Consider the following 26,141-nt stretch of genomic DNA (forward strand, 5'->3'; position numbering starts at 1 on the left):
AGTCGTGACGTCACTGGGCCGGCGGTAAACAGTGAGAAGGCCGCTGCGCTGCTGGAGCGCCGCTGCCTTCTCAAACAGCTGATCGGCGGGGGTTCCGGGTGTCGGACCCCCGCCGATCAGAAGCTGATGATCTATCTAGAGGATAGATCATCAGTTAAATGAAAGTGCAGAACCCCTTTAAGTTATGCCTTAGATTGTCTCTACTCCCTTCTCCTTCCCCTAATTCATGACCAAGGGGCTAAAATACTGACAACCACCTGGGCCACCTGTGACTTCTCTTCTCCCACAGTTAGGCTTGGCCTACACGACAACATTTTGTCGCACCAATGTCGCGCGACAATTTTTATAATGGTAGTGTTATGGACTATTGATACAAAATGGACACTTGCTTGTTGAGAACTATACTGTAGTTAAAATGGCGGCCAGGTACCCAGCCAATGCCTATAATAAGAATCTTGCTCTTTGCTTTATCATGTGTCACAAGACGGTTTCCGTTCAGCTCAAGCAAGCAGCTTCAAAGAAAGAAGAAGTAACGGCTTCACCCACCAGCAAGGGTGGAGGGGGGGGGGGACTTCCTCTTGTCATCGATGTGACAGAAAATACCGAGTTTATAGCCAATAGAAAAGATACACGCCACCGTACACCCCCCACTCCTTTCCGTCCTATATACTGTCTACTGTTCCGCAATAAACCGGAGATCCTGTTATAACCCAGCTGTGTGTTGTCTCAGTATTGATCTCTCAGTATACGTATACTTTAACATTAATTCATTTGGAGCAGTACATCAACCGAACTGGCAGCTTGGCCAGAACCAGAACAATTGTCTATGGTGTCGCACTGCGACATGCTGCGACTGCGACACGACAGTCTCAAAAAACCCATTCAAGATGGATTTTTCTGCGACTGCTGCGTCGCAGTCGCAGCATGTCGCAGTGCGACACCATATACTAACATTATAAAAATTGTCGCACCACATTAATGTCGTGCGACGCATGTTGCAGTGTAGTTGTGCCCTATGTGTCGCGTGACACATGTTGTCGTGTAGCCCTAGCCTTAGGCTACATGCACACGACCGTATGTGTTTTGCGGTCCGCAAATTGCGGATCTGCAAAAAAAACAGATGACATCCGTATGCCATCCGTTTTTTTTTTGCGGATCCAATGCCTAAAAAGGACAAGAATAGGACATGTTCTATTTTTTTTTTGCGGGGCTAGGGAACAGACATACTGATGCGGACAACACACGGTGTGCTGTCCACATTTTTTGCGGACCCATTGAAATGAATGGGTCCGCATCCTATCCGCAAAAAAAACGGAAAGGACACGGAAACAAACAACGTTAGTGTGCATGTAGCCTTAAAGGGATGAAGATTTGCCGAGTGAAATGATGCAACACTGAAAGAGGATCAAGTATGGATTGCCCATTAGTTTCTTTTTACTTCCAGGTATCGGGTATTATTTAATTACTCCCCGAAAAACACAGATGAGCTGCAGCTAAATTCTGGAGACATAGTGACGGTGACACAGCATTGTGATGATGGATGGTATGTAGGTAGGTAACCCCGTGCTGTAGACTATGTAATGTAGCAGTGGGCATCTCGGCTAAATGGTCCATGTCATCCTTCTCTGTGTCTCACAGGGGTCTGCTGGAGGACACAAAAGTTTGGCACCTTCCCTGGAAATTTTGTTGCTCTATATGAAACCTCATAGACTGTATCTGAAACCATGAACTGACCAACGATGGTAACACCAAGCACTCAGCTTGAAAATAATGATGTCTGTATGGGAACAGTGACCAGAGCGAGGAATCTACTCATTGACTTATGTATATGCAGTCTCACCAGCGTCCATGTATACCTGTCAACAAACCTGATTTACATGTTATCTTACTCTTCCTGATCTGCTGGTTTCTGTAATCCAGTTTTACTTCTTGCATCTGATATGTAACTATGAGAGCATGTAATCCCTTAAATGTCTACATTCCATGCCGGGACAAGACTCTACACTGCCAACGCTGGTGCCCATGATCTCCACCTACTTCAAGCACAGACCAAACTGGCAATTATTTCAATACCCACAATTCTATATTTTTTCCACTCATCCTTATGCCATCAGATAGTGAGCGTTGCTAAAGATGTTAAAGGGTTAGTCTGCTTAAGAAAATAACATTTACTCAGTTCTGTCTGGGAATTCTGAGTTAATAGAGGTTCTCTGTTCATCTCTTGACCAGAGAAGAGATGGGTCACAATGATCATCTCTTGTTCTGGAGGACCTGTCCTGTCCTGGATGGCACAGACAACTCATTCATGTGAATAAACATTCTGCAATGCTTAATTTTGACCCGTGGTGGTGCTGCAAGAAAAATTGGACACCTACTAAGAACTTTAGTCATAGATTGCAGCTGATCGCTGTTTCGCCCCCTGGGTCCATCTGATTGTCAATGACCCTTCCCTTCTAGCAAGTAGGGATTATCCAAACTGCAAGAAGCCCTTTGTTTTCCAGGAGTAGAATATTGATGACGTATCCTCAGGAGAGGTCATCAATATCTAATTGGTGGGGGTCCAACACCTGACATCACCACCAATCAGCTGTTTAAAGCAGCCATGGCGCTTCGGTGACCACTGTGGCCTCCTCATAGCTTACCAGCACATGTTGCATAGTGGCAGTGCATGGACTGAGCAGCACATAGGCCATGTAACCAATAAATGTGATGTCACTGACCTAGGAAGAGGCTACAGTGCTCACCGGAGCATTATGGCCTCTTCACACAGCTGATTGCCAGGGGTGCCAGGATTTGAACCCCCACCAATCAGATGTTAATGGCCTATCATGAGGATCAATATTTTACTACCGGAAAACACGTTTAAGGAAACAGCTGATCACGCTTACTGTGCCTGTATCTCTCGTAGACATTGATGTCATAACAAAGCCTCCTTAGTATAGCAATAAGAGATAGAGAAGTAGACCTCCTCTCCATCTCTAAGAACAATTTGGTGTTGAGCTAAAGATCTGAGTAATCTGAGGCTTGTTGTTAGGGACGTACGACTGGACAACTACAATATACAGCCTACAGGTTCCTTTACGCAGACAATTAGGCAATTATCAGGAATGAACTAAATATTCCTGATAATTGCCTGAACATCAGCAGTGATTATTTTTTTTGTTGTCGGCAGAAAAACACTATCACCCGCTGAATGAGCGTTTCCTCGTTCATCTGGTGATCACGGCACCTTTTACACAGGCCAGTTACCAGGAACAAATGTTTATACAAACCTTCATTCCCCGATAATCCCCCTAATTATAGGTCCCTGTAAAAGGACCTTAACACTGCAGTTGTTAGACTGGTCGCTCGGGATACATAGCCTATCCCATATTACCATGGTTAACTCAGAGCTTAATTAGCATTGTGCTGTCAGATTTTTTAAGAACTGTCTAAAAAAAAGTCACTAAAATGTTGAAGCTTATATAAACCAATCACAATGTAGATTTTATGTTTTGGGAGCATAATAGGAAATGAAAGCCGTGCTGTGATTGTTTGCTGTGGATATTCCATAACCACATCAGCCCTCCTGGTAAAGCCTCCCAAACCACACTGCACAAAAAACATATCCAAGCCCTCTTTCAGCCCCCTCCAAAAAATAATATCCTGGTAATATCCTAGATTGGTAGCTCAGTTCTGATGTGTAGATCTGTGTGGACAAATGATAAACCAGTAAAGCAAAAACACACACATTTTATTAGGTTTAAGTACTCTGTATGCAATGCCCGCACTGCACGTGGTTAAAGTGTTAATGTATTGTACTTTATGCATGTTATGTCTCATAGACCAGGGGTCTCAAACTCTGCCCATACATAGAAAATAATTTCCAGTTGACGGCATGCATTCATTTTATTTCATACACAATTATTGTTAATAGAATACAGCATCACATACCTCTTACATCCAGTGACTTCTCCTCTGATGTAGAAGTTCTCTTTGCTCATCTTCTCCATTGGGACCAGACCGCCATGACAGCTTCTTTCAGCCCTTCATCTCTGCAGAGTTTGGCACACAGACCTCTTAGGTTCCTCACTTATCCATCATTCTCCTCTCCTGGTGCCCCATCATTGTTATCCTGCTGCTACCCCCAATACTGTGCTTCCAAATGCCCACATACACAATACTGCAAAAATAACAGTGCTGTACAGATAGTGCTCCCCATAGTAATAGTGCACCCAGACTGCCCTTAATAGTAATAGTGCGCCCTAAAAGGCCCTTCTATAAGGCAACTCTTTAGAGCCCCCAGTAGTAGTAAAGCCGATCTATAAGGCAACCCTATAGAGACCACAGTAGTGATAAAGTCCCCTATAGTGTCCCCAGTAGTTATAATACCTCATATAGTGGCCCCAGTATTTATTATGTGCCCTGTAAGAGCTCCCTGTAGTGCCCCCAGTATTCATAATGCCCCCTGCAGTGCCCATGTAGTTATAATGCCCTCTGCAATGCCCCTGTCGTCATAATGCCCTCCTGCAGTTATAACCTCCCTGTAGTCTTTACTGTTTTATAATGCCCCCTGTAGTGCTCCAACCTGTATTAATGTCCCCAGTAGTGTCCCCTGTATTATTATGTCCCCATTATAGTTTTCCAGTCTGTCTCATTGCCCCCATTAACGAGTCTGTATTATACTGCCGCCCGTAGTGCTGAAATCTGTATCAATACCCCCAATAGTGCCCCATGTATTATAATGACCCCCTCCGTAATGCTCTGGCCTGTATTAGTGCCCCATGAATTATATTGCTGCCTCTCCCCCAGTGCTCCAGCCTGTAAGGTCCCCAGTAGTGCCCACTCCTGTTCCCCGGTGCAGAAGGTCACAGGAGGTGTGATGAAGTGGTCAAAAATGGCAGTATTCTAAAGCAGGTGTTCATGACCATGTAATCGCGCCACCTCAGATCCGGTGCAGGAGATCGCAGTGATGTAATTGCGACTTCCAGTGCCATTCTACTGCCTCATAGGCTTTAATCCTAGTGACGCGAGGCCTATGAGGCTGAACGATGTGGACGAGAGCCACAGGCACCCGTGGACCACCTGCCAACTGCCGCCTTGAACTAAGATGCTCATTTTGCCTCATGGTCGCGGACTTCAGATGATTGCCTCAGGGACCACATGCGGCCAGTGGCCATGTGTTTGAGACCCCTGTCATAGATTGTGTATGAGAGAGTAGTGGGTCCCTGGTTGCTTTAGCTAGGCAGGACTGGCAGCCTCCATCCTCTTCCTCAGCAGGAAGTGAAGTCACTCTAATGAAGGCAGTGAGTGTAAAAGCAGCTAAGGCCAAGTTCAGACTTAAGTTATTTGGTCAGTTATTTCAATCAGTTATTGTGAGCCAAAACTATGTGTGGGTCAAAAACACAAAACAGGGGCAAATCTTTGCATTATACCTTATCTCTGAGTAGGTTTCACTACGTGTTTTAGCTCACAATAACTGATGGAAATAACTGATCATATGTGCCAGCCCTTCAGGGAAGAAGTCATTATTTTCTACAGAGATTGTAACAGTTCTACAAGTGGGAGTGCACAGCATTCTGTCAGAGAAGATAAATGCCTGCACCATTGCTACAGACTTCCCTGCATATGGTGGGATCTAATGAGCTTCAAGTTCCCCATCATACCAAAAGAACCGCCCGATCATGTGTTTATAGACTGTGCTATATTACCAGTATAGTAAGAGGAATAAGTTGCACCCGCTTGCTGAGCTGACATAGACTGAGCAGATTATAAGAAGGAGACTCCTATACGTAGTCTTGAGAAATTGCACATGGTAACTGTAAAGACTTGGCTTGACGTATTCAGTGCCTGTGTGAACCTACTGAATCGCTTCAGAAAAGTGCTGCACTACCAGTTGTTTCATCATATCACTGCTCGGCCTTAGGGAACATGGGGAGAGCAGCCTCCATGACTACTACAACCTCTTTCTGCACTACTACCCCTGTCCTTTCCCTCTCCCTGCTTAATTATTGCATGTACGTGTAGTTCGTGCCTTATAATTTAGTTTCTCTCTGGCCTTAATTACTGGGGTGCCAAAATCTGAAGCTGTTTTATATAGATCTGGGCACACCCTGCTTTCTATTTGGCAGAAGATAATTAGCAGTTGACCTCAATGTCACTTGGTAATTATCTATGTAGCAACAAGTAAGAAAAAAAAGGTGTCAATGGTGCATATAAAATGTATATATTCTTACATAATTGACATGCATTCTCATATATAATACTGTACATGTTATATAATACATGTGCGCGGTTTACATAATTATAGACTATAGGGGAGATTTATCAAAACTGGTGCTAAAGAAAACTTAAAGGGGTTATCCAGGATAATATATTGATGACTTATCCACAGGGTAGGTAATTAGTATCCGATATGCGGGGGTGCGACACCCGGGTCCCTCGCCGATCAGCTGTTAGAAGAGGCCTTGAGCGCTGCAGCCTCTTCCCAGTGACATCACTGTATACCGATCACATGGCCTATTTACAGCTCAGCTCCATTCAAGTCAATGGGGCTGGGATGCCATACCAAGCACTGCCACTATATGATGTACGGCGCTGTCCTTGGAAAGCTGCCAGAAGTCTGCATCGCTCACTAGAACTCTGGTGAGAGCTGCGGCTCCCTGAACCAACTGATAATGGTGACCTATCCTGAGGACAAGGCCTCTTGCACACGAATGTGTTTGCCCAGTGGCCGTGCTGCGGCCCGCAAATTGCCAGCCGTAATGCACGAACACCCACCGTGGGGCAGCTGCAGCGGATCGTGGACCCATTCACTGTAATGGGTCCGTGATCTGGCCGTTCCGCAAAAAGATAGGACATGTTCTATCTTTTTGCGGAACGGAAGTTCGGGACGAAACCCACCAGAAGCAGTCCGTAGTGCTTCCGTAGGGTTCCGTTCCGCACCATTCCGCATCTCCGGATTTGCGGACCCATTGAAGTGAATGCACACTGAACGGTGCCCGTGTATTGCCACGGGGCGCACATGTTCGTGTGCAATAAGCCTAAGTCATCATTATCTTTTCTAGGATAACCCTTTTAATTGCCCATAGCAACCAATCAGATTCCACTTTTCATTTTTCAGAGCTTCTTTGGAAAATTAAAGAATCAATCTGATTGGTTGCAATTGGTAACTAAGCCGGTTTTCCTTTGCATCAGTTTTGATAAATCTCCTCATCAGGCTCATCAGAACGTACAGTCCGTTTCGCCGTCTATGACCGCTCTTTTGTACAATATTTTTGAGAAAAAGAAGAGGACTGCAGTGGAGTGTGCGGCATAAATATAGACATCGGACATGAGAAGGAAGTGAAGGGCTCAGGAGGTTAGAAGAAAAATTCTACAGCAGATGAGGAATTTGCAGAAGACCTAAGGAGTCACGGCTCTGTGTCCTCTCAAACTTCTGGCAAAGTCATTGAAATCCACAGACCAGGGCGAGGTTTCATAGCCGGGACCGAGAGGAATCTGAGAGCCATGGCGTCTGAGAAATATGACAGGGAAATTGGAAGGTGCGGGTATAGTTTCACCTGTACTTGAAATGACACACCTAGATATAAGGATGAGTGTATATTCTAAGCCTTGTCCACAGGGGGCGCTATCAATCATACCCGTGAAGTTGATGTACTGCAGTAACATCCAGGTAGCCCCAATGTGACAGGGAGTCTGCCATCTCCAATTCTCGGTTTCAGAATAAGCATACCGCCATTTAGAGTAGGTGCCCCAAAATATAGCCATACCTTTCTTGTGAAAATCTGGTCTTCTAATCCTGAGAAATGCTTCTTTTTATGCAAATAAGGTTTCTGTTTTTTTTTTAGGGGGCCGCTCCATCTGGTCTACTATCGCTCGGCCATAATGCCACCCATCGCCTCGCTCGCTTGTTTGATTGACTGTCCCTGAGATTTCAGAGCCTGGTAGTGATAATGCAGAGGAAGTAAGGTGCACCAAATGGAGCGGCCCCACCCAGGAAAAAGGATTTGCATAAAAAACAAGAAGTATTTCTCATAATTAGGGGACCAAATTTTCACAAGAAAGGTATGGTTACGTTTCACAACTCCTCCCCCACGTGGCGGTATGCTCTGATTTTGGAGGTGACAGACTGCCCTTAAAGGGGATATACATATCGATGGGTTATCCTAAGGATACGTCATCAATATCAGGTTGGCGGCGCTCCGACTCTCGCGACCCCCGCCGATCTGCTGTACAAAGAGGCGGTGAGCGCTGAGGCCTCTTCCTAGGCCATGTGACATCATGTTCATTGGTCACATGGCCTGAACTGCCATACCAAGCAGGCGCTGTGCTTGGTAACCTGCGAGGAAGCCGCGGCACTCGCTGGAGCTCTGATGAGTTTCCTCAAACAGCTGATCGGCGGGGGTGCCGGGAGTCCAAACCCTCCGATCTCATATTGATGACCCGTCCTGAAGATAGGTCATCAATATGTAAATCGCGGAGAATCCCTTTAACTTTGATCATTTAATTTTGACTGTGCAGGAGTTTTTCATCTGAAAAATGGCGCTAGGACCCTCTTGAAACTGTTTAAGAATGCCATGCCAAGGTCTACAACTACTTCAGTGCCAGCCGTAAGACACCCAAAGGGTGCTACTATCGGGTTACAAGATGTAAGGGATGGGTGGCTCATAGTACTACTATGAGCCACCCATCCCTTACATCTTGTAACCCGCGGCAAACCTGCGGGTAATCCTGAGGATTTGTGCATGGGTAAAGGTCGATTTTTTGCCCAGAGTCCCACTTTAAGATAGGATTTATCTACATGCCCCATGGCATCATTTTCAGTAGCTTATGCTGTAGCTGTGGGTTGGCTTGTCTGTCATTTTGGGCTCACCCAGCCACCATATTGGTCACAGAAGAGTTTGAGATTGCAGTCAGATATAGGACGGGTGGCCATCTACGCACGTGAAGTCAAGACAGTGACGCCAACGACTCCCTCAGAGGCACACTCATGTGTGGCTGCCTCTCCACCTCTTGTGGACAGAGGGGATGGGTGGTGGAGACCTCAAGGTGTGTGACCTTTTCCATGGCTTTGGACAAATCGGAAAATGTGTCAGACCTCAATTGAGGGCGATAAACTGTAATAGAGCACACAGCCCCTTCAATTATCTATGAATTGTGCCAATGGCTGCACCATATTGTCCCTTTTTGCCCATGTTGACCTCCTGATACGTGTCCTCTTCCTCTCGATTCTTCTGTATCGTACACCTCTACACTGATCTCTCGTTCCCCTCTTATTCCCACATTCCTGCCTCCTCGTCCTCCTATGCTGAGATCTGCCCTCCCTGGGTGTGGCCCCCTCCATCTCCCTTACGTAAGTGCCCTACCTCTATCTGTCACAGTTCCCACTGCCTCAGGCAGAGTTGCAGGGCGAGGTGGCAGTGATGAAGATGGCGGAGTACATTCCACATCTTTACAATATGAATCAGATTCTCTGGAGGATGTAGCGACCGGTTCACCCCGCTGCTGCGCTGAAGGCTGCACATTTATATCAGAGGCTTCAGGGTACAAGTAGGAGTCTTAACATGTCTCAAGTTTCTTGTGCACAGGAAACCTCTTCTGATTGCAAGGGCACCAGTGAGGATGGCACTACATGGCGACGATAAATCCTCAGATGAAAAAATACAACACTATTTCATTACAATTTTACAGTGATCTGCAATGATGTACCCTAAATATGAACTGCAAAATGGTAAAAAGAAGGACCCCCTTACAATGACAGCCACAGGACCCTCATTAAAATGACAGCTGCAGGACCCTTATGACAGTGACAGCCGCATGAGTCCCATCACAGTCACAGCTGCAGGGCTCCCATAATATTGACAGGCACAGGATCCCTATAACAGTGGCAGTCTCAGTATCCCCATATAACAACGGTGACAGCCACAGGACCCCCATAAGAGTAAAGGCCACAGGATGCACATAACAGTGACAGCCACAGGATCTCAATAACAGTGACACCTACAGAGCCCCCATAAGAGTAATAGGGACAAGACTAGGGTTGCCACCCGTACGGGATTGACCCGGACAGTCCAGGTTTGTAATCCTGTTCCCAGGTACAAGCCTTTCTTAGACCCGGACACAGGATTCATTTCAAACTGCAGTGCAGACTGTCTGACTTGCTCGCTCACGGTCCTGACAGCTGGCGGTGAGTGGGCGGCGGCGAGCTGTGATCGGCCGGCATTCCGGGACCAGCTCGAACCTGAAGAGGACGAGACCGCCGGTCAGGATGGATTGGAAGCCGGAGAGCTAGGGGCTGCGGGTGGTGAGGAGCAGGAGCACAAAGAAGACGCTGCTGAAGGAGAGCAGCAAACTCTCGCCTCACAGCATGGCGGTTGCGCCGGGACTGAGCTGCTCTCACTCCCAGATCAGGCCAGATAACAATGAGACGCGCCGCGGGCTTGCGCTCCTGCCGTCCCCGGCTCTTCTGCTGCACTCCTTTCCTATCACGATACCTCCCCTCTCCCCGGTCTCTGTAACCGGGCTTAGGAAAGCTGCCGGACTCTCACACAACACTCTACAGTCAGTGTGCCGGCCCCGAGTGATGCCTCCCGGGGGATGAGGGCCACATTACTCTAACTGGGGGTCACTAATGGGGGCATTAGTCTTAATGGGGGCATTACTCTTACTGGGGGGATTATTCTTACTGGGGGGCACTAATAGGGGGCATTATTCATTCTGGGGCGCTCTAATAGGGCCATTACTCTTACTGGGGCACACTAATGGGGGCATTACTATTACTGAGGGGGCATTACTATTACTGGGGGCACTAACGGGGGCTTTAATATTCCTGGGCAGCCACAGTATGACAGCGACTTCACACTGTGTTAAGCCATGCCCCCACAACCACACACCCTTTGGGGTGTGGCTTAACTTGCCCGGTATTTTTTGTTGGGAAAGGTGGCAACCCTAGAGAAGACACTTATAACTGTGATAGCCACATCACCCCATAAAGGCGCCAGCCATAGGAACCCAATAACAGTGACAACCACAGGCTCTCGATAACAGTGATAGCCTCATGATCCCCATAAACAGTGACAGCCACAGGACCCCCATAAGAGTAATAGGGACAGGACACTTAAAACAATGACAGGCACATGATCACAATTACAGTGACAGCCACAGGACCCCCATAATAGTGACAGCCACAGGATCTCGATAACAGTGACAGCTACAGAATACCCATAACAGTGTCAGCCACAGGACCCCATAAGAGTGGCAGCCACAGGACCCCATAAGAGTGACAGCCACAGAACCACCATAATGGTGGATGCCAAAGGTCTTTGGCATCTGAGCACCGTAACAGTCCTATATCAGTCCATCGGCACTCTAATGGTCCGGAAATGCCCAAGACATAACTGAATGGATTGCCTGTCGATACCCTGACATGCAATAATGCTTTAACATTTCAAACAGTTAGATAAACAAGTGACTCACAGCAGCATCAAGAAATGAGACAAAAAAGTAAAATCAAAGTCTCTACCTCCTTTTTTCCATTTTTTTTTTATAGGGTTCCATAAGAGAAAACATACTTATCATCTTCATTGTAGTGACCTGCAAAATAAAGTTAACGTATTGTGGCTCACTGTATAAAAAGAAAAACTAAAAGGCAATGGTAGATTAACAGTTTTTTTTTATTTTATAGAAATTAGTAACAGTAGTAGTGACAGTACAGTAAGGTAACATAGTAACATAGTTTATAAGGCTGAAAAAAAGACATTTGTCCATCCAGTTCGGCCTGCTATCCTGCAGGTTGATCCAGAGGAAGGCAAAAAAAACGCTGTGAGGTAGAAGCCAATTTTCCCCACTTTAGGGGAAAAAATTCCTTCTCGACTCCAATCAGGCAATCAGAATAACTCCCTGGATCAACGACCCCTCTCTAGTAGCTATAGCCTGTAATATTATTACACTCCAGAAATACATCCAGGCCCCTCCTGAATTCCTTTATTGTACTCACCATCACCACCTCCTCAGGCAGAGAGCTCCATAGTCTCACTGCTCTTACCGTAAAGAACCCTCTTCTATGTTTGTGTACAAACCTTCTTTCCTCCAGACGCAGAGGATGTCCCCTCGTCACAGTCACAGTCCTGGGGATAAATAGATGATGGGAGAGATCTCTGTACTGACCCCTGATATATTTATACATAGTAATTAGATCTCCCCTCAGTCGTCTTTTTTCTAAAATGAATAACCCTAATGTTGATAATCTTTCAGGGTACTGTAGTCCACCCATTCCAGTTATTACTTTAGTTGCCCTCCTCTAAGCCCTCTCCAGCTCTGCTATGTCTGCCTTGTTCACAGGAGCCCAGAACTGTACACAGTACTCCATGTGTGGTCTGACTAGTGATTTGTAAAGTGGTAGGACTATGTTCTCATCACAGGCATCTATGCCCCTTTGATGCAACCCATTATCTTATTGGCCTTGGCAGCAGCTGTCTGACACTGGTTTCTGTAGCTTAGTTTGCGGTTCACAAAAATTCCTAGGTCCTTTTCCATGTCAGTGTTACCGAGTGTTTTACCATTTAGTATGTACTGGTGACTTGCATTATTCCTTCCCATGTGCATAACTTTACATTTGTCAGTGTTGAACCTCATCTGCTACGTATCTGCCCAAGCCTCCAATCTATCCAGATCCCTCTGTAGCTGTATACTGTCCTCTTGATATTTTACTATGCAAGCCTTCTACAAGATCATTAATAAATATATTGAAGAGAATAGGACCCAATACTGACACCTGAGGTACCCCACTAGTGACATTGACCCCTCCAATACTGACCCCTGAGGTACCCCACTAGTGACAGTGACCCAATCTGAGTGTGTACCGTTAATAACCACCCTCTGTTTTCTATCACTGAGCCAGTTACTTACCCACATACAGACGTTTTCTCCCAGTCCGAGCATTCTCATTTTATATACTAACCTTTTATGTGGTACAGTGTCAAATGCTTTGGAGAAGTCCAGATATACGACATCCATTGATTCGCCGCGGTCAAGTCTAGAATTTACCTCCTCATAGAAACTGATTAAATTAGTTTGACATGACCGATCCCTCATGAAGCCATGCTGATATGGCGTTATTTGCTTTTTTTCATTGAGGTACTCCAAGATAGCATCTCTTAGAAAACCTTCAAACAGTTTACCCACGACAGATGTTAAACTTACCGGCCTATAGTTTCCGGGACCCTTTTTGAATATTGTCACATTTGCAATGCGCCAATCCTGTGGAACACTCCCTGTCATTATATATATCAGAAATATATATATTATATATATTTAAATATCAGAAATAAGGTTCTGGCTATGACATTACTTAATTGTTTTAGGATTACTTCTTCCTGGGTCAGACAAGGCACTTTAATGGGGAATTTACTTTTACATTCTGCATTTCATCTGACAGTTTATTTTCTTTAGTGAATACAGTGGAGAAAAAAATATTTAATAGCTTTGCTTTCTCCTCATTACTCTCTGCAACTCCCCCCTCATTACTCTGTAAAGGGCCGACACCTTCAGATTTATACTTTTTGCCATTTATATAATTGAAGAACATTTTAGGGTTATTTTTACTCTCTTTGGCAGTTAATCTCTCGGTCCATAGTTTGGCTGCTTTTATTTGTTTTTTACATATTCTATTTTTATCCTTATAGTTTTTCAATGCTTCCTTGCTTCCCTCCTGTTTTAGTGATTTCAATGCTTTCTTTTTGTCATTTATTGCTTTCTTTACAATTCTATTTATCCACATTGTTTTTTTCTTGTCTCTTAACCTTTTATTCCCATAAGGTATGTACCTCTCACAATTAGATTTTAGGATGGCTTTAAAAATATCCAATTTTGTGGCTGTATTTTTTTTTTTTTTTGAGGACTTTGTCCCAGTTAGTTAGGCCTATGGCCTCTCTTAGTTGGCTAAATTTAGCTTTTTTGAAGTTTGGTATTTCTGTTCCTCCCTGAAGAAACACTCTTTTGAATGACAATTGGAAGGTTATTACTTTATGGTCACTATTTCCCAGGTGTTCCCCGACCTACACATCTGTTGTTTTGTCAGGTCTATTGGTTAATACTAAGTCCAGTATGGCCGTCCCTGTAGTTGGGTCCTGAAGCAATTTGGAAAGGTAATTGTCTTTGATTATTGCCAAGAACCTGTTTCCTTTATGAGATGTACAGGTTTTAGTTTCCCAGTCTAGATCTGGGTGGTTGAAGTCCCCCATAATAACCACCTCATTATGATTTGCCGCCTCGTCTATCTCGTTTAGTAGTAGATTTTCTGTGGCTTATAATAAACTCCTATTAGTATTGGTACCTTGAAAACTACAACTCATCTCATAATAATAATAAAAAAATCATGCGGCCAGTGGCGTAGCTAGAAATGACTGGGCCCCACAGCATTTTTGAAACGGGCCCCTCCTCCTCCAGTAATTTTTTTGCAACCCCTTCTTCTCATGCCCTCCCCAATCCTGTGGCTAGTAAAGATCACTCTCTCAGACCAGGTCCGGCAGCTGTTCCATCCGTCTATACTGCCACTGTATATAATTTCATTGTGTAATACTGTTGAGGGGCCCTGACAAAATCTTTTAGTCCTCCTCCTCATGGATGGGCCCCTTCTGGGTCAGGACCCCAAAGCAGCCGCTTCCCCTGCTTCCCCTATAGCTACGCCCCTGCATGCGGCTATATCAATAAAAAAACAAAAAAACTAAAAAGTTATTGCTCTCAGACTGAAGAAACCTGTTTTTATTGTGCAAAAGTAGTAAAACATACTAGCAACTACTAGAATAGAGTTAAAGGGGCATTGATGGCCCATGCCTGGGACCCGCTCCCATTCACCGCTAACTGCAGAGTGCGCTCGCTCGGCTATTTTCGGAACTCCGATAGCGATGAATTGAGAGCACGCCGCGCAGACAGTGCACTGTCCACTATGAGGGCCCCATTCTGGAGACAGGAGCGGGTACCAGAGCTGGGACCCGAAGTAATCTGACATTGATAGCATATCAAGGGCCAACCCCTCTAACATGGAAAGCAGCCTTTGAAATAAATTGCAAAAAAAAACTTTTCCTGAAAAATATTCATGGCTAGGATGGGAAAAAATTATTGCTCTTAGAAGGTAGTGATGAAAAAACAACAACAAAAACACTCGGTCCTGAAGGGCCAAAATAGGCCAATTCTTAAAGAGAGGTTCTCCAAGACCAGGGTCCTCTTTTAATTTGGCCAAGCAGAGATTATAAACAAAACAAAAAAATCACCTGTCACTGGTGCTCTAGTTCCAGCGCTGACCTCCCGTCTCCGCTCCGGTCCCCGCTCGACCAGAAATATGATGTGCCGTCTACACGCATGTCACCACCACTACCGCCATCCAATCTATGGCCTCAGCCATGCAGCCTGCCTGGCAATGTCACAATGGGTTCCACATCTCTGAGAACCCTTTCAAATATGTAGTCCAGGTTTGGACATAAGAAAGCGCCACTCTCGTCCTTAGGCTGTGTCTGGTATTGCAACTCAGCTTTCTTCACCTGAATTGGGATCTGCTTTTTTTTTTATCGCAGACAACCTTCTTAAAGGGGCTGACACATTGAGGACATTTACGGTCTATCGATAGAATATGGCAAAAATATCCGATAGCAGCGCGTCTCACCCTTGGGATGGAGAGCACAACGCCCATGCCCGGCGTCCTCTCCATTCACTGCAATGGAATGTCTTAAAGTAGCCAAGCAAGTGCGCTCAGGTATTTTAGAAAGTCCCTTAGCGGTGAATGGCGAGCAGCTGCGCATGTGCGGCTCCATCCATTCACTACTATGGGATTTCCAACAATAGCGGAGCTAACCGAGCTCAGCAGAGAATGGAGTAATGGCCACGCATGCGCGGCTTGCTCTCTTTTCGTTTCGGGCCCCTGTGCTTGAGGTGGGACCTGCACCCAGTGATGGTCAGTTCGCAGTGTTCGCCAACGAACACATGCGGGCTGCCATCTTGACTCACCCGTCCGGCGATGCACAGGTAAGCCCTTACCTGTGTCGGGAGCCGGTCTGAAATCAAATGCAATCACCGGGAGCAGGCAGTTCCGAGAACAGCTGCCGGGGGCCTTCATCGGGCTGTTCTCGGAACTGCCTGCTCCCGGTGACCGCATTTGATTTCAGACCGGCTCCCGGCACAGGCACAGGTAAGGGCTCACCAGTGCATCGCCGGACGGGTGAGTCAAGATGGCAGCCCGCATGTGTTCATTGGCGAACACTGCGAACTGACCATCACTGCCTGCACCTACTAGACATTTACGTCCAATATGGCATAACATGGGAATACCCCTTTAAAGGCCTTGGAAACATACTAAGGCCTCATGCACAAGACCGTATCCGTTTTGAGGTCCACAAATCACGGATCAGCAAAATACGGATGCGGTCCGTGTGCCGTCCACATTTTTTTTGTGGACCCATTGACTTACTGCATTTTGCAGGAACGGATATACGGATGCAGAAAGTACCTGTGGGCTTTCCGCATCCGTATGTCCGTTCCGCAAAAAGACAGAACATGTCCTATACTTGTCTGCAAAATGCAGACCGTGGACACCATTGAAGTCAGCGGGTCCGCAAAAAATGCAGATGCAATACGGACAGTAACCGTATTTTGCGGATCTGCGATTTGCAGAATGGATACAGTCGTGTGCATGAGGCCTAAGAGAATCTGAGCTTTATGATCAATCAGTATCACAAGGAATTTATCCCGGAAAAAAATGGAGGCCATGAATAGAAATCTGGGAAGGGTCACACCTAGATACAGAATGCAGCTTATCTGACGTGGATATGGTATATAGGTCCTTGTCTCCGCCGCTGTCAGGGTTCCTCTTGATAAGCAGTAATGCACTTTTCAGGTGTTTTTGTGATTCATAGTAACTTCCGTGGACTCTGAACGGCTACAATGTCCACAAACAGGCGGCACTGACCTGTGACACACAAACCATGAGAAAGCTGGGAGCAGAGGGAATCCGCCCTGTGATGTTTTCATCTTCGTTCTCTCAGTATATAATAAGGCTATAAAAATTCACCTGATGGCGAAATTGTGCACAGACAGAAAAATGCAATACCCAGCATCTTACAGCTCTTTCTATGCTCAGGAGTCCAGTGGGCGGTCCCTGGAATACAAAGATAGCTGTCAATCACTAAGTAGGACCACCCACTGGACTCCTAAACACAGTGCGGGGATTTAAATGAATTAAACATATTTTACAGAATATTTTCCCACAAAACTATATATATTGTGGGGTTTCGCTCTGGTAGACAGGATTAGCGGACGCAGTATAGAGGCAACAACAAGTTCTTTGGATCAAACAGTTCAGTGTTTTATTCCCACTTTAGGCAAGTGACAAAACAAGCAGTCATAATCAAACAAAAAGTCACCTTGCGGTGTTGGTGGTAATTTACACCATGCAGCAATTCTGCCTCAAAGAGTCCTTGCTCATAGCAGCACCAACCTGTTTTCACGCCAAACAGGTAGCAAGCCTTCATCCAGACACAAGGCTCCCAGATCCCAACACAGATACATGGCTTCTGAGCCCAGCTGCCTATTTAAGGACAGCCAGGTGCTGCCAAAACCCGAACCGGCACTTAAAATCCGGTCCAGTATTTGACCTCACTTGGCTGTAAATCAGCCCAGCAGCATATGCTGGGTGGAAAATACCTGTTTTCCCAGACAAAACATCCCACTATGTTATATATATATATATATATATACAGTATATATATATATATATATATATATATGTAAATCTGCAAATCTGCTCAGCAGGTTCCCTTTAAGGGCTGAGACAGCTACACACAACTCCCAGCATTGCTCTGCCTCTCCCTTCACTTACCTCTCCTCATGTACAGACCTCACCATAGCTTCTTCCCCAGGAGTTCTCCTCTTCACTGCTGAGCTCCTCTTATGCACTGGTCACATGATGGTGACATCATCGCAGGTCCTTCTCAACCACTGCCTTTAGCACAGATCACATGGACTGTGATGTCATCATAGGTCGTTCAGCTCTTCCAGTGCATTAGATTCAATTGTATTGCTGTCCTGGGGAGGGCAATACCAGACCTCCCAAGTGTCCCTCTTTTGGAGGGACAGTCCTTCTTTTTGACCCATGTCCCTCTGTCCCTCTTTGATCCTTAAAGTATAACTGTCATATATATTTTTTTTTGGAGTATTGGATTGTGGTGATTAATATCACCTTGGTGGCCCTATTTCAACTTTTCACTGTGTATTCAATTACCCCTTAATTCCACAGTTTTGTTCCCTGTACTGCCTACTTTTACCTGTGCTTAAAATAGGGTTGCTAGGCATGGTCCGTCTATCTGTTGAAGGACTGAGCACGCTGCGTGCAAGGTCACATTACTGACAGCCAGGCACTGTAAGTAAATGATTAAAGCCAGGTCCTCCCCAGCAGCTGATAACAGTGCCTGGGCTGTGTGCACTTCTCCCTGTCCCTGCACTTGGCAGACGCTCCCTCACTCAGCAGAGCTGGAGAATGCAGAGTTGGAGCAGCGCAGACCAGGGAAGGGAGATCTGCCATCTGCTCAGTGTATAAATGAAAGCAACATGTGGTAAGAGGACCCCTTTGTGCTGCAGATTAACCCTTCAGGGGGAGGGCTCTGGTTACTGACACTTTTGGGAGGCTATTGTTACTGGCTAGTGAGGGCAGGCGGGATTAGCCTCAGGGTGAGGGCAGTGGCGGCCATCTTAACTGAATAGTGAGATTGCAGTTTTATGCAGACTGGTTGCTAAGGGCTGAATCTTATTAAATATGGGGTAAGTCAGTCTAATAGTAACTGATTCTGGAATATCATGTTATTAGTAACTTCATATATGAAAATTGAAATTAGGGTCTAAATGTGACAGTTATCCTTTAAATGTTCCTCTTTTTGACCTAGGGAATTAGTGCATAAATGCGCATTAATAAATTTACTAAATTGCTCCTTACTAAACTATCTGTATGGTTTCTACCTGTATATTAAACCATAACTTCATTATTTGGTGCAATTTGGACCTACTTAAATACTGTGGAGTCGCAGTCACAGCATGTCACATGTTGCAGTGCGACACCATAGACTATCATTATAAAAATTGTTAAGACAAAATGTTGCATGACACATGTCGTCGTCTAGCCCTAGCATTAATGGGGAATGTCGCTGTGGAGGTCACTGTTAAAGGGGCGGGCACTGTGGAGGTCACTGTTAAGGGGGCAGGGTCCACTATTAAAGGGACAACTGCTATGGAGGTAACTGTTAAGGCAGCAGGGTACTGTGAGGTCACTGTTAAGGCAGTGGGGTACTGTGGAGGTCCCTGTTAAGGGGGCGGGCCCTTGAGGAGGTCACTGTCAAGGCAATGGGGTGCTGTGAAACTCTGTTAAAGGGGCGGGTAGCTGTGAAGGTCAAAGTTAAGGGGATGGGCTACTGTGAAGGTCCCATTTTTTAAAGTGGCGGAGCACTGTGGGGGGTCAGTGTTAAGGGGTGGGGGACTGTGGAGTTCACTGTTAAAAGGGCGGCCGCTGTGGAGGTCACTGTTAAAGGGGCGGGGTGCTGTGGAGGTCACTGTTATGGGGGATACTGTCGATATCTTTTAATGACACACAGAAACATTAAATGAAATAGATGAAATATACCCGTGTGAAGCTGGGTCCTTCTGCTGGTGTATTTATAATAAAGTAATATTTAAGTATTTTAATTTTCTTAATTCCCAGAGAACCCCTTTAAAATATCTATAATCCCATGAATTACGTGCTAATATTTAAATGGATATTGAAGCACAAGAGAAAAAATTGTCCCAGGGGCTCCACATGCTGTAAAAAAATAAAGGAACTTATGCTCACTGATCCCCAGCTGCTGCAGTTGTGATGGGGATCAATAATTATGCTTTGGGCGGAGTTATAGGCGTGGCCTAGTATGAAAAAAAGGGGCGTGATGCATGCCGGCATATATTGTCCCTCTTTGCCATTTTCAAAAGTTGGGAGGTATGCAATATCGTTTGTATCTATTTGGCAGGCAGTACATTTGGAGCCTGGGACAAAACATCCAGGGACCAGGCCCTGAATATTTTAACCTAGCAACACCCCTGGATATAAATAGATAGATAGATAGATAGATAGATATGAGTGAGATAGATAGATAGATAGATAATAGATAGATAGATAGATAGATAGATAGATAGATAGATAGATAGATAGATAGATACTAGATAGATAGATAGATAGATAGATAGATAGATAGATAGATAGTTAGATATGAGACAGATATGAGATAGATACTAGATAGATAGATAGATAGATAGATAGATAGATAGATAGATAGATAGATAGATATGAGTGAGATAGATAGATAGATAGATAGATAGATAATAGATAGATAGATAGATACTAGATAGATAGATAGATAGATAGTTAATGAGATAGATATGAGATAGATAGATAGATAGATAGATAATTAATAGATAGATAGATAGATAGATATGAGACAGATATGAGATAGATACTAGATAGATAGATAGATAGATAGATAGATAGATAGATAGATAGATAATAGATAGATAGATAGATATGAGATAGATATGAGATAGATAGATAGATAGATAGATAGATAGATAGATAGATAGATAGATAGATATAAGATAGATAGATAGATAGATATGAGATAGATAGATAGATAGATATGAGATAATAGATAGATAGATAGATAGATAGATAGATAATAGATATTAGATAGATAGATAGATAGATAGATATGAGATAATAGATAGATAGATAGATAGATAGATAGATATGAGATAATAGATAGATAGATAGATAGATAGATAGATAGATAGATAGATAGAAGATAGATAGATAGATAGATAGATAGATAGATAGATAGATATGAGATAGATAGATAGATAGATAGATAGATATGAGATAGATAATAGATAGATAATAGATAAACATAAGGATGATTTTGTTCTAACAAGTGATGGACATTAGCAAATTGCTATACATTCAGTTACACCACGCATTTTGAATATGTGAACTGGTTAGTGTCACATGATCTGATATCAGGACACATCTCTCTGCGCTAAGACATGATGGGACAGCATGGATGTAGGATTCAAGCATGGGGGATAAGAGAAAACTGCAAATGAGGTACATTTGAAAAAGAATTGGAAAAAAAAGCCAATCCAAGGAGGAATGGGAGCTATAGCACTTGATGAAAATACACTTTACAGTGAAAAGTTGTAAATGTCACAACCGCTTTAGCTTTAGCAGTGTCATCCATACTGGGATATGAAACCAGTGACCCCCAGTGATATGGTGCGGCCTCTCTGGCGGAGCTTGTAGACTGAGGCCTGCGAGTGTGACTTTGGAGGGAGCACTGACATAGTGTTCATAGATCCTGCACATTTTTCTCACAGAATGTAAGAAATAGTCCATGGAGCGGTATGTGGCAGACAAGCTGGACAGTGCCAGCGCTTATGTTACCGCCGTCCCAGGGTCATATTCACACTTGCACTGCATGTTCTAGAAGATGTATGTGTGTGTGTATATATTTACAGTGCCTTGAAAAAGTATTCATACCCCATGAACTTTTTTCATGTTAAATCCACAAACTTAAATGTATTTTATTGGGATTTTATGTGATAGACCGGTATGTGTGACGTGAGAAGAAAATGATACATGATTTCACCATTTTTTATAAAAGAAAATCTGTAAAGTGCGGCGTGCACTTGTATTCAGCCCCCTGAGTCAGTACTATGCAGGACCATCTTTTGGGGTATGTCTCCACCAGCTTTGCTCATCTAGAGGCTGAAATTTTTGCCCATTCATCTTTGCAGAATAGTCCACGCTCAGTCAGATTGGATGGAGAGCGTCTGTGAACAGCAATTTTCAAGTCTTGCCGCAGATTCTCAATAAGATTTAGGTCTGGACTGTGACTGGGCCATTCTAACCCAAGAATATGCTTTGACCTAAACCATTGCATTGTAGCTCTGGTTGTATGTTTAGGGTCGTTGTCCTGCTGGAAGGTGAACCTCCACCCTAGTCTCAAGTCTTTTTCAGCCTCTAATAGTTTTTCTCCATGATTGTCCCATATTTAGCTCCATCCATTTTCCCATCGACTCTGACCAGCTTCCCTGTCCCTGCTGACCATGGGACTCTTGGCTTCTTCTCTAATTTGTGTTCTCCTTGTCTGGGCTGTCAGTTTAGGTGAACGGCCATGTCTTGGTAGGTTTGCAGTTGTCCCACACTCCTTCCATTTTCAGATGATGGATTGAACAGTGCTCTGTGAGATGTTCAGAGATTGAGATATTTTTTTATAACCTAACCCTACTTTACACTTCTCCACAACTTTAGCCCTGACCTATCTGGTATGTTCCTTGGTTTTCATGATGCTGTTCACTAATATTCACTAGCAAACTTCTGAAAAAATGTGGTAAAAATTCAAGGGGTATGAATACCTTTTCAAAGCACTATATATTGTAACAGAGTGTCTGGAGAAGTAGTGGACAGGGTCTATGTGTGCCCAAAGTTCCTCACTTCTGTCATTAAAAAAAAATAAAGCAACCAGGGAAATGTTCAGCAGAGGTCTATGCAGACATCTCTGCAAAGTTTTTTTTAGGGCCTGTGTTGCTGGACTGGGGAGAGTAGGCTGGGCCCCCCACTCCATCCGGACAGTCCGGGTTTTGGGCTGTCAGATAATCACTCCTCAGGTGTGCTAGCCGGATATAAGGCTGAGAATGCAGACACAGCTCTCTGACTCTGCCTGGAAACAGGACTGCTGGGAGTCTCTGAGAGCATAGCAGGTGGTACAAACGATATGGTTATGTTTGGTGCCCAGTGTTAGGCTGGCACCAGGTTAGTCAGGAGTTCCTGATTGTATAGTTAGAGCCGGACAGGCATAGAATTTTGTTTTGTTTATTGTTATTTTATGTACCACCCGCTGACAATAAATCTGGACAGTTGATGGAAAACTGAGGTTGCCTGGAATGTGTGCCCGATAGAGTGTGCTCGTCGATCCCAGAGACGACCACCCCGCTACCTAACTCTTACAATATATATATATATATATAAACTCACAAATATCGCAGCAGCACAGTCAGACCACATGTACTGGGTGCAATTCCCCACAGAGGTTGGCTTCTCCTCCACAATACGTACTTTGCAAATAACGAGGCAGCACTTCCAGCTTTCGGTGACAGCGTGAAGACCCCAAAACTTTATTCCCAGCAACGTTTCGGCCTACTCAATGAGGCCTTTGTCAAGCTATACAACAGTGCTTACTACTGGGTATATATACCCACAAATCAATACACACTCTGTGCAATTAGTGAATCCAATTGGAGTGGAGAGAGTGGAGGATGTAAGATTCCTGGAGCTTTATATTACAAGGGACTTGACTTGTAATTAAGTCCTATTTGGTAATTAAGGCCCAGCAAAAGCATTTTTTTTTTCTGAGGATATTAAAGAAGGCGAGACTTCTTCTTCATTTTTAGTGATTTTTTATAGGAGTGTAATAGAAAGTATTCTCTCTTATTGTATTACAGTTTAGTATTGTAATGCCACTGTGGAAAATAAATGAGACATGGCAAGAATAGCTAAGACCGCACAGAGAGTTCCGCTCCTGAGTCTGGATACGGTGCACTGTATACCAGTCTTTTAGGTAGGAGGGCTAGTGGTATGATTAGGGATTTAGGTATCTCACTTCAGCAAATGGCATTGATCATGTAGAGAAAGTTACTACAAGGCACTTATTAATGTATTGTGATTGTCCATATTGCTTCCCTTGCTGGCTGGATTCATTTTTCCATCACATTATACACTGCTCGTTTAGCGATGGTAATGCTTGTACATTATAGGAAAAAGAGTAGGAGCACACAGAGGCACACATGTGCCATATATGTTGGCACTTGTGGGTATAGGTGTCCACTACATAATACAGGCTTTAGGGTTTGCCTGTATTGATGGCTACTTTCACACTAGTGGCACGACGGATCCGACAGGCTGTTCACCCTGTCGGATGCGTCCTGCCGATATTTTGCCGTGCCGCCGGACCGCCGCTCCGTCCCCATTGTCTAAAATGGGGACGGGGGCCGAGCTCCGGCGCAGCACGGCAGTGGACGGCGAAAGGCCGCCGGACTAAAAGTACTGCATGTCCGACTTTTTAGTCCGACGGCCTCTCACCGCGAACTGCCGTGCTGCGCCAGAGCTCCACCCCCGTCCCCATTATAGTCAATGGGGACGGAACGGCAGTCCGGCGGCACAGCGAAATAGCGGCAGGACGGATCCGACAGGGTGAACAGCCTGTCGGATCCGCCCTGCCGCTAGTGTGAAAGTAGCCTAAGTGATGGGTGTCTGAGCTGTAGTCCCTCACCTGCAGTAATGTCTGTAAAGTTGTATCTTCAATGTATCTCCTATCTATCTATCTATCTATCTATCTATCTATCTCTCTATCTATTTATCTTCTATCCATCTATCTATCTATCTATCTATCTCATATCTATCTATCTATTTATCTATCTATCTATCTATCTATCTATCTATCTACCTCATATCTATCTATCTATCTATTTATCTATCTATCTCATATCTATCTATCTATCTATCTCCTATCTATCTATCTATCTATCTATCTATCTATCTATCTCAGGCATCCTCAAACTGCGGCCCTCCAGCTGTTGCAAAACTACAACTCCCAGCATGCCCGAACAGCCTACAGGTATCAGCCTACAGCAGGGCATTGTCGGAGTTGTAGTTTTACAACAGCTAGAGGGCTGCAGTTTGAGGATGCCTGATCTATCTATTCATCTGCTTTCTATCTATCTATCTATCTATCTCATATCTATCTATCTATCTATCTATCTATCTATCTCATATCTATCTATCTATCTATCTATCTATCTATCTACCCCATATCTATCTATCTATCTATCTATCTATCTATCTATCTATCTACCCCATATCTATCTATCTATCTATCTATCTATCTATCTATCTATCTCATATCTATCTATCTATCTATCTATCTATCTATCTACCCCATATCTATCTATCTATCTATCTATCTATCTACCCCATATCTATCTATCTATCTATCTATCTATCTACCCCATATCTATCTATCTATCTATCTATCTATCTATCTATCTATCTATCTATCTATCTATCTATCTATCTTCTATCTCATATCTATTATCTATCTATCTATCTATCTATCTCATATCTATCTATCTATCTATCTATCTATCTATCTATCCCATATCTATCTATCTATCTATCTATCTATCTATCTATCTATCTATCTATCTATCTATCTATCTATCTATCTATCTATCTATCTTCTATCTCATATCTATTATCTATCTATCTATCTATCTATCTATCTATCTATCTGTCTATGTCATATTTATCTATATAATAGTAGGTTCACACAGCATTTTTCCTGCCCAGATTTTGACATGTATCCCATGCCCAAATCTGCACTGAACCTTCTCACAATCTGGCCCCATTGATATCAATGTGAAATCCCTGCTGTAGTTTATAAAACCCCATGGTCATGATCAGGAATAGAGATTCAGAATAGAGATTGGGTGCTGCACCAGGAAGCTCATGATGATCACAACTATAGAGCTAGACTAGAGAGGGTGTGCTGCACCAGGAAGCTCGTGATGATCAGAGGTCCATACCAGAGAGGCGGCACTCTTTCACTTGTCAATGTTCATACAGACGAAACCGGAAAAGAGCAAGGAATTTGCTCGAGATTTTATGAAAATTAAAGAGCCCACAACCAAATTCTTCTGCTTGTCTGACGCTCCCTGTATGAACAGACACGACTCTGAATCTATGCAGAGTCCTGATCATTTTATATATAAAGTCTAATTCTTGCAGATTTGGAGCATAATTCACCCCCCCCCCCAGCTCAGTTCATGTCCCCCCAAAAAGTGCTGACTTTCCATTTACAATGCAGCTTTCTCCCCATAGAGAGTAGACGCCTGCACTGTCCCACGTAGGACACGACAAGGACACGTGTGGACCTCCTGCACATGCCTCTTCGATCACACATGACCCCCAGGGTCTTCCATTCTGCATACATTCTCCTAGCAGCTCTCTCTCCTCCCCGGCAGTCTCAGCCCCTTATCCTGGCTGT

At 44.3% G+C, this 26,141-nt stretch overlaps 1 protein-coding gene across 4 annotated transcripts in view; it reads left to right on the forward strand.

The window, feature by feature from the left end:
* SORBS3 (sorbin and SH3 domain containing 3) overlaps window positions 1-5,209 on the forward strand; it is a 57,354-nt gene extending 52,145 nt beyond the window's left edge. For 2 of the 4 annotated variants that reach the window (XM_040414782.1, XM_040414783.1), the window contains exons 14-15: window positions 1,445-1,551; window positions 1,639-5,208. In XM_040414782.1, the coding sequence (XP_040270716.1) occupies window positions 1,445-1,551; window positions 1,639-1,709 (178 nt within the window). In that variant the 3' untranslated portion in view covers window positions 1,710-5,208. Of the gene's footprint in view, window positions 1-1,444; window positions 1,552-1,638 lie in introns of all 4 variants that reach the window. The other 2 variants (XM_040414784.1, XM_040414785.1) reach the window with 2 other exon arrangements.
* Window positions 5,210-26,141: the final 20,932 nt, after the last annotated feature.

Source organism: Bufo bufo, chromosome 1 (genome assembly GCF_905171765.1).
Source record: "Bufo bufo chromosome 1, aBufBuf1.1, whole genome shotgun sequence".
Lineage (NCBI taxonomy): Eukaryota > Metazoa > Chordata > Amphibia > Anura > Bufonidae > Bufo > Bufo bufo.